At 46.0% G+C, this 10,000-nt stretch overlaps 2 protein-coding genes across 2 annotated transcripts in view; both read right to left on the reverse strand.

Moving 5' to 3' along the window:
• The window catches only part of LOC308336006 (transcriptional activator GLI3-like), a gene marked incomplete at its 5' end in the record, with an annotated part of 22,562 nt that extends 19,333 nt beyond the window's left edge, over positions 1 to 3,229 (reverse strand). The window contains 1 exon segment of the mRNA XM_080793248.1: positions 3,160 to 3,229. Coding sequence (XP_080649374.1) covers positions 3,160 to 3,229 — 70 coding nt within the window.
• Positions 3,230 to 6,015: 2,786 nt separating this feature from the next.
• LOC308336007 (C-C chemokine receptor type 9-like) overlaps positions 6,016 to 10,000 on the reverse strand; it is a gene marked incomplete at both ends in the record, with an annotated part of 8,022 nt that continues 4,037 nt past the window's right edge. Inside the window, 4 exons of the mRNA XM_080793249.1 lie at positions 6,016 to 6,354; positions 6,615 to 6,767; positions 7,094 to 7,366; positions 7,578 to 7,667. Of these exons, the coding sequence (XP_080649375.1) occupies positions 6,016 to 6,354; positions 6,615 to 6,767; positions 7,094 to 7,366; positions 7,578 to 7,667 (855 nt within the window). The remainder of the gene's footprint in view (positions 6,355 to 6,614; positions 6,768 to 7,093; positions 7,367 to 7,577; positions 7,668 to 10,000) is intronic.

Here is a 10,000-nt window from a genome sequence, read left to right on the forward strand (position 1 = left end):
GTTCGTTGGAGGATGTGATAGTGGCGGAGGGTCCTTTTAATAATACTTCTATTACCTTTTATTCTTCCTCACGACCGCCAGAGGTTGAGGAGGAGGAGGAGGAGGAAGGGAGGGGGAGGAGAAGGAGGAGGAGGAGTTTGTTTTGGCTTCGGTTAAAAAGAAAACGGGATCGACTGTGCTCACATTGGAGGTCAAATTGGATTGATGAAGCAGTGGTTCCAAACTTTTTCACATATGCCAGGGACCCCAGGGACCCCCATAGACAGCTCTAGCAGTGATTTTCAAGCATTTTAATTTCAAGGACCCCCAGTTTGACCTGCATTAGTCTACGGACCCCCATTTAATGGCATTTCTATCTCTGGGACCCCCAATTTATATTGTTAAAATCTAAAAACTGTACAAATGGAACCATACGGACCAATTAGGGTCCATTTGGTTCCATTTGTACACTCTCAGAGTTACAGACCCATGAGGGTCCATTTAGTTCCAAACTATCATGAAGCTGGGGACCCCCAGGGGTCCCTGAGGGAGTTCCAGGGGGTCCCCGGACCCCCTGGAACTCCCTCAGGGACCCCTGGGGGTCCCCGGATAGCCTATATTGTTGTTGAACTGGTCGTAAAAACAAAATGGCGTCCGGACTGAGTCGCGACCCTTCCCTCCCCCTAGTGGCCTCTCTCAGCACCGCAACGCGGTCGGCCCACAATGCATTGCAGCCAGCGCGGACCAATGGCAGCGGGCCGTACTAAATATCTGCCGTCTACAGTTCTTCCCTCTATTAGTCACGCTCTGTGACATGTCCCTCTCATTCTCTATGGCACGTGCACACCGCACGCACGCACACACACACGCACTGCACACACACACACACACACACACACACACACACACACACACACACACACACACACACACACACACACACACACACACACACCTAAATCCCCCTGCGTGGAAAGATGGATGGGTTGTTCCTGAACCACAGGTGCTGCTCCACTTGTGAACGGTGTTGCCAGGTTTCGCGAGAGAAACAAGTGTTCAGAGGTCAGAATCGAAGAAAAAAAAGAAGCAACCGAACCGACACATGAGCGCCAGTCGTCGACTAAAACGACTAAAACTAAGACTAAATCTAAGACTAGAATTTAATATACTGACAATTTTGTCAACAAATAAAAACTAGACTAAAATGTTAGGAAGGGACTAGTGGACAAAGATCCAGTATGACTTATTTTACACTTGGTTGCATGCTGAAAATAGCAGATCTACAACCTCACAACACGTCGCGCTGCGATGTGTTGTGAACTTGTAGATCGGCTATAAGTGTAAAACCAGCCATTACGACGGCATCAAGGCCCGCCAAAATACATTTTAGTCAACCAAATCAACTGTAGATTTAGTCGACTAAAATCATATGATATTTAGTCGACTAAGACCAAATAAACAACTACACTTTAGAAACAAGACCGAATAAACAACTACACTTTAGAAACAAGACCGAATAAACAACTACACTTTAAAAACAAGACCAAATAAACAACTACACTTTAGAAACATGTTTGCTCATAATAAGCAGACATGGCAACAGTGCCGGTGAAGTGTCCACATTATTGTCCAGTAGATTTTTACTGCATGTTTCTCCCCATGTGGTAATTCTGCCTCCGAGTCTGGGAATATTAACCGAAAACCAGGAACATTAGGAATGCCGTATAGAATACCGTCCTCGCGATCCATCTGCCTGTCAATTAGCCGCGCGTTGAAGAGAAGAGGCCTCCTTTTGGCCGGCCGTAACCCGGTCTGGGCGGGAACCACTATTGGTGTTTTTAAGCATCATGTTATACTTTAGCTATTGGAAGAAAATAAATAGCAGATCTACAAGCTCGTAGCGCGGCACCGAGTGCCGCGCTAAGAGCTTGTAGATCTGCTATTTCTTTTGAAAAATCGTGAAAACGTTGCGTGAATCGAAATTAATATTGTATTCTTTCACAGCGAACGTTTTTAACTCAAGTCTTTGCTTCCTGGGGGGGTCCCGCTGCAGGAACAACATATCTTCAGATGGGGGTCCGCGGCCAATTACAGATAATTCTGGGGGTGGTCCTTGACGTGAAATAGTCTGAGAACCACTGATACAGAAACAGAAGTAATTTGTAGATCTAGTGTGAGTCCCTAATGTGATAAATGTAGAACGGAAGTTAAACTTTGTGGAAGTTATTTTTCCTAAATAATATAGTTGGACGTTCTTATTCCACAAAGACAGAAGTTTGAGGTCAATGTTGTTCCGTGGATCGTGTGACTGACTGGCCGGCCTCTAGATGGCGCTATAACGCTGTCCATTCACTGCAGCAGACACTAATGACACTACTAATATTACAAGTTATCAGCCCACGTTGTGCCAGGGACCCCCATTAGAAAAGGTGTGCCAAGGACCCCCTTTAGAGAAGATGTGCCAGGGACCCCCATTAGAAAAGATGTGCCAGGGACCCCCTTTAGAGAAGATGTGCCAGGGACCCCCTTTAGAGAAGATGTGCCAGGGACCCCCATTAGAAAAGGTGTGTTTTAAGGAACCCCATTAGAACAGATGTGTCAGGGACCCCCATTAGAAAAGATATGCCAGAGACCCCCATTAGAACAGAGGTGTCAGGGACCCCCATTAGAAAAGATGTGTCAGGGACCCCCATTAGAACAGATGTGTCAGGGACCCCCATTAGAACAGATGTGTCAGGGACCCCTTTTAGAAAATATGTCAGGGACCCCCATTAGAAAAGATATGCCAGGGACCCCCATTAGAAAAGGTGTGCCAGGGACCCCCATTAGAAAAGGTGTGCCAGGGACCCCATTAGAAAAGATATGCCAGGGACCCCCATTAGAAAAGATGTGCCAGGGACCCCCATTAGAAAAGATGTGCCAGGGACCCCCATTAGAAAAGATGCGCCAGGGACCCCCATTAGAAAAGATGTGTCAGGGACCCCCATTAGAAAAGATGGACCCCCTTTAGAAAAGATGTGCCAGGGACCCCCATTAGAAAAGATGTGTCAATCGGACGAGTCTTGGCTTAACTGTCTAAGAAGAATTCACACCACCTCCTTGTGTATAAGACACGGCCTCATCCAATTCAAGGTTGTACATAGACTCCACTACTCTAATGAAAAACTAGCCAAGATTTACCCTGGTTTTGATGCTGGCTGTCCGAGATGCCAGCACAAGCCTGCCACGCTGGGTCACATGTTGTGGTCATGCCAATCTTTAGTCAGGTTTTGGGAGAAAATTTTCGAGGCGGTGTCTTATGTATGTGGTGGAACGGTGGATCCCTGCCCAGTGATTGCTGTTTTTGGGGTGTCGCCAACCGAGGAACGGCTCACGGGTCTTCAGGCAAACGCTGTGGCATTCACAACGCTTTTGGCTCGTAGATTGATACTTCGACAATGGAAGTCGGGGACACCTCCCTCATTCAAACAGTGGGTCAAAGAGGTTCTCTCCATGATTCCCCTAGAGAAACTAAGGTACAACCGTAGTGGTTCTAAAGATAGATACATTATGACTTGGACCCCTTTCATAGAGTTTGTAGAAAGTATAACTTTCACTTAAACCCATATTCCCCTGTACAACCTGATACCTCATACCAAACCTGACATTGGCCGACCTCTGGTTAGAGGCCCTCAGTAAGTAGACAGTTGGATACAGAGCAACTTACTATCTAAACTGAAAGATGGATACAATGTATGTAACCTAGATACCATACCCTGACGGAAAATACTATTTCTTTTATTATTATTATTTTATTTTAATTTTATTTTTTGTTCATTAGTACTTTCAAAACTAGTTTACTAATTACTTTTACTGTCTTGTACTGTCTGTCTTTGTTTTATTTGTCTTGTTCTGACCTTGATTTGGGGGGAGGGGGGGATATTTACATGTCGGATACAACAAAATGTACACATATGTTTTTTCATTTATTCAACAATAAAAATCAAAATAAAGTGTTAAAAAAAAAAGAAAAGATGTGTCAGGGACCCCCATTAGAAAAGATGGACCCCCTTTAGAAAAGATGTGCCAGGGACCCCCATTAGAAAAGGTGTGTCAGGGACCCCCATTAGAAAAGATGTGCCATTTTGCTCCTATGCCACCAAAATGTGGAACGTCCTACCAACAGTCATTAAGACATGCGAATCCCTTGACTCCTTCAAAACCGCTCTCAAAGGGCACCTATGGACGGCTGCAATTTTACAGCTTTTTAGCAGTGATTCTCAACCATTTTAATTTCAAGGACCCCCAGTTTGACACGCATTAGTCTACGGACCCCCATTTATGTCATTTCTATCTCTGAGACCTCCTGTTTATATTGTTAAATCAATGCTAATTTAACTCTGAGAGTGAACCATTTGTACACTCTCAGAGTTAGAGACCCATAAGGGTCCATTTGGTTCCTATAAACTATCATTTAGCTGGGGACCCCCGGGGGTCCCTGGACCCCCTGGAACACCTCAAGGACCCCTGGGGGTCCCCGGACCCCCTGGAACTCCCTCAAGGACCCCTGGGGGTCCCCGGACCCCACTTTGAGAACCACTGCTCTACAGCAGGGAAAAGGCACCGCTGTGGAAGGAGCTTCACATCTGACATGCTGGTGGCGCCACCGTGTGGCGGCTTTCAAAAACACCTCCTATATACTGTATAGCTGTCTGTCAGCGTTACTCAAAGCTTCTCATGACAACTATTTAAGTTCTCATGGTGTTCCCTATAGAAGGCAAGCAAGCAAGCAAGAAAGCAAGAAAGAAAGAAAGAAGTGGGAATGATGCAGTGAAGTAAATTAACTGACAAGGGCATATTTGTGGCCTAGACTTAAACATTGCGGAGTCACTATACTTACAAATATGAATGAGTCACTACTGTACAAGAATGGAAACAGGAATAAATGCCAGCACGGCTCAGTGACGTCATGTTGTAGTTTTAGTAAAAACAGAGAGATTCCCGCTGGGGGTTTGTTCGCATCAGTGCCCATACCCGAGGCGGGGTTGGCGAAAGGGCCTTTCTGTGTGGAGTTTGCATGTTCTCCCCGTGTCCCCTAGGGTAGGTACCCTCACATGTTCTCCCCGTGTCCCCTAGGGTAGGTACCCTCACAAAAAACATGCAGTAATCCTGGTCTCTAAACTGCCTCCCCCTGGCCAGCCGGGGTGCCTGATGGAGGGGAAAGGAACTGGTTGGAATAACGTGTTCCTTCCACGCGCTACGTTCGGCCGGGAAAACCCCCCCCCCCCCCCCCCCTCCCCGTCAGGTGAAAAGAAGCAGCTTGGACTCCTCATGCATAGAAGGCAGCATGAGGTCAGTCCGTTGCTCTCCCCAGGTTGACAGAGGAAGTTTAGCGTCCAGGATTACATTAGATAATTATTAGATAATTGACACTGGGTGAAATAAATGGGTTGCAAAATTGTGGGATGAAAAGAATAAAGAAAAAACAATACTGTTAAACATGTAAACATTATCTGTTAAAAGTGACAAATAAATCACAGTTGACAGCATTTATAAAATACAGTATAATGTACAGTATTGTACAGTATTTATACAGCATAGTACAGTAATGGGGGTAAAGTATATTAAAGTTATATTACGAAAGAAAATTAACTTTGACAAAATATTCTAATTAGTTGAGATGGACCTGAGATTTAGTCTTAGTTTTAGTCATCGTAGCTTCTAGTTTCCATTTAGTTTTAACCCGTTTTGGTGTTAGCGTCATGTTATGCTTTAGCTATTGAAAAAAAGCAGATCTACAAGCTCGTAGCGCGCCACCGAGTGGCGCGCTATGAGCTTGTAGGTCTGCTATTTTTTGAAAAATCGAAGAGCAACTGACATAGAAGACATTTTTAGAATCTGATCTCAGGTCAGAATGGAAAACTGTCAGGATGTAGAAGACGTTTTTAGAATCTGATCTCAGGTCAGAATGGAAAACTGTCAGGATGTAGAAGACGTTTTTAGAATCTGATCTCAGGTCAGAATGGGTTTAATGTAGTTTTCGTCAGTGAAAAAAGGCTAGTCGGCGAACCCACTTCCCAAGGACCGGGCAGGGGGCGTGGTCTCGGAGTCCGACATCATCACAGAGGGCCGTTTGGGCGTGGCCTCAGGCTCCACCCCCTGCCCCGCCCCCAGCCTGCGGGCGACGCCCCTCAACGCCCCGAGCAGGTCGCGGCGGAAGCGCGCGCCCACGAAGACGTAGAGGGCGGGGTTGACGGCGGCGTGCGTGAACGCCAGGCTCTTCAACACCTGGCCAATCACGTCCAGCCTCCGCGACACGGCGCAGTCCTCCGTCACGTGATTGGTGGAACCAGACGCCTGCCACGCCTCCAACACCAGCAGGATGTTATACGGGAGCTGGGAGAGGACAAACAAACAAACTAAATGTAAAAAACTAAAACTAAATTATCGTCTAACACAGAAATTGTCCTATTGGGATCCGATCGGAAACGAAAAGTGTATGGGGACATTCCTATACTTAATTCTTATTATATTAGAATCTCGTCTTAATTCTTATTATATTAGAAACTCGCCTTAATTCTTATTATATTAGAATCTCGCCTTAATTCTTATTATATTAGAATCTCGCCTTAATTCTTATCATATTAGAATCTCGCCTGGGACAGAAGGAAGACGACCACCACAGCCAGGATGACCCTCAGCGCCTTGTGCTTCTGGAAGCTTCCGCGAGGCGCGCGCAGCAGAGTGCGCGCGATGCCGCTGTAGCACAGCACCATGACCAGCAGGGGGAGACAGCAGCCCACGCACACCTGCATCCAAGGTTGGGGGGGGGACAGTTTTAGTTTAGCCTGGGCAGTGGTCCTTTCCCCTCATGACGTAATCATCCTGATGACTACAAAACAATGACTACAACATGAGGTAATGATATCATCCTGATGACTACAAAACAATGACTACAACATGAGGTAACGACATCATCCTGATGACTACAGAACAATGACTACAACATGAGGTAACGACATCATCCTGATGACTACAAAACAATGACTACAACATGACGTAACGATACCATCCCGATGACTACAAAACAATGACTACAACATGACGTAATGATATCATCCTGACGTAACGTCACCTGTAGAGCGAGCACGGCCACCTTGGTGTGGTTGTTGTAGGTGGAGTTGTTCCAGGAGGAGTAGACCAGGCCGCAGGATGAGCGTTGGGGCCCCCCGGTGGGCCCCTGGGGCCCCCCGGTGGGCCCCTGGGGGTCCTGCAGAGCGGGGGGACCGCTGGCCTGGGCGTAGATGAGGTCGGGCGTCGCCAGCAGAGCGGACAGCAGCCAGACGGTCACACACGCCATCTTACTGACGCGCAACCTCTGGCTCTTCAGGTTGTGAGCCTTGGTCACCTGCAGGTGGCGGTAGAGGGAAAACATTCAGCTTGACTTTACTTTAAAGAGACGTTTAGTTAGAAAAACTCTGTCACACTCCTGTGAAGTGAGGGGTGCTCTAATGATCCTACATCATCACGTTCTTTGCTCAGCCAATAAAATCATCACATCAAACACACACACACACACACACACACACACACACACACACACACACACACACACACACCTGTACGATGGCCACGTAGCGGTCGAGGCTGATGCAGGTGAGCAGGAGCATGCTGGAGAACAGGTTCACCTTGTAGAGCGCTGACACCCCCTGGTGGCCATAAATATATACATCTCCTTTAAAAGGATCCCTGGCTAATAAGACAAACATGCCTTAATACATTATAACTGCCTCTACAACTAAAATCTAACACCTTAAAGATGGTATTTATTTATAAACTCAATGTGAACTCCTGGTGCAAATTGATGGTGTCATTTGTACATGTGTGGTCCAGCCCTATGGAATATATGGAATATATGGAATATATGTGCTAAATAAAAGTATTAAAATTTTGCTTTGATGCTCATATTAACCTTAGGAAGTATTAAGTTGTTTTTATTAACATACAGTATGAACCCCGAGAAATTACATCTGGCCACAGAAGATCACAAGATCTACTCAATATGTCACTTTGACACATTCAGTAGATCCTGTGATCTTTACAATAAGGACCTGCTATAAAGCATTTATAAACATTTATAAGCAGTTTGTAGATGAATAACATTTAACATTTAGTGAATAGTTCACTATAGTATTCAGTACTTACTAATAATACCTTACTAATAACGTATAAATGATGTTTAAACATAGTTATAAATGTTTAGGTAAATATTTACGGATGTCAACAATGATTGTTCATGATTATTACTCATCTACAAACTGCTTATAAATGTTCATAAATGTTTTATAACAGGTCGTTATTGTAAAGTGTCCCCCACTCATCTTTTACTTCCTCTAATAACAACCGTCCTAAAACATGAAAACTAAGGTTGTCCTTTTAAAGAGCGTCTGCTAAATGTAGAGTAGACCACTCACCGTAGCGCCACCCAGTGGCCGAGGCGTTGTAAACTCACCTTGCAGAGTGGCGTGCCGTATAGCGCCACCCTGTGGCCGAGGCAGTGTAAACTCACCTTGCAGAGTGGCGTGCCGTATAGCGCCACCCTGTGGCCCGAGGCATTGTAAACTCACCTTGCAGAGTGGCGTGCCGTATAGCGCCACCCTGTGGCCCGAGGCAGTGTAAACTCACCTTACAGAGTGACGTGCCGTATAGCGCCACCCTGTGGCCGAGGCGTTGTAAACTCACCTTGCAGAGTGGCGTGCCGTATAGCGCCACCCTGTGGCCCGAGGCAGTGTAAACTCACCTTGCAGAGTGGCGTGCCGTATAGCGCCACCCTGTGGCCGAGGCAGTGTAAACTCACCTTGCAGAGTGGCGTGCCGTAGCGCCACCCTGTGGCCCGAGGCAGTGTAAACTCACCTTGCAGAGTGATTCAAGATTCAAGATTCAAGACTTTATTGCCATGTCAACAGAGTTGATTGGAATTTGTTTCAGTGCACTAAAAACATACATACGATACATACACATATTCACATCATATAATCAGACAGAACACAATACAAAAGTACAGGCATCATATGAGGGGGACCAATAAATAAGAAGAATGCAAAACGTTACAATTCATGTTGAATAAATAAATAGCAAATTGATCACAGTTCATCGATTTACAAAGCAGCTTCACGCTGTAAAGTGCGAGTGAAAAGAGGGTCAGCATTCAGGAGGCGAATAGCCTCGGGATAAGTGCTGTTCTTGAAGCGGGAGGTATTGCACTTTAGAGACCGGAGTCTCTTACCTGAGGGCAGGGGTGCAAAAAGAGAGCAGGCAGGGTGGGAGGGGTCGGCGATCACCTTCTGCATTCTGCGCTTAGTGCGTGTGGTGTAGATAGAGGAGACGGATGGGAGGTCGAGGCCAATGATTTTTGACGCTGTGCGTACCACCCTTTCAAGCCGTTTCCTCTCTAAGTCAGTGGTGTTTCCATACCACACTGTGACTGAGAAGACGAGGACACTCTCCACAGTGGCTCTGTAGAAGTGAGCCAACGCCTCCCCAGTCACACCGAACTTCTTCAAGAGGCGAAGGAAGTGAAGCCTCTGGTGGGCTTTACTCAAGATGTTACTTGTGTTAACTTCCCATTTTAGGGAGCAGCAAATAGTGGTGCCAAGGAATTTAAAACTGTCGACCCTTTCGACAGGCTGGTCATTGATAACCAGGGATGGGGGCATAATCCCCTTTTTCCGGAAATCAAATATGATTTCTTTGGTCTTAGCCAGGTTTAGGATAAGGTTATTATCAGTGCACCAGTCTACGAGGGCTGCCACCTCGGCCCTGTAGGCTGATTCGTCACCATTTTTAATATAACCAACGACAGTTGTGTCATCTGCATATTTAAAAAAAGAAACAAATTGAGAATGTGAAATAAAGTCGTTAGTATAAAGTGCAAAGAGGAGGGCTGAGAGAACACAGCCCTGGGGGGCCCCAGTGTTAAGAGTCATAGATTGAGAGAACATGTTGCCAATCTTAACCACTTGTTTCCGATTTGACAGAAAGT

This window comes from Protomyctophum bolini (assembly GCF_963924005.1).
Source record: "Protomyctophum bolini genome assembly, chromosome: 21".
In the NCBI taxonomy this organism is placed as follows: Eukaryota; Metazoa; Chordata; class Actinopteri; order Myctophiformes; family Myctophidae; genus Protomyctophum; species Protomyctophum bolini.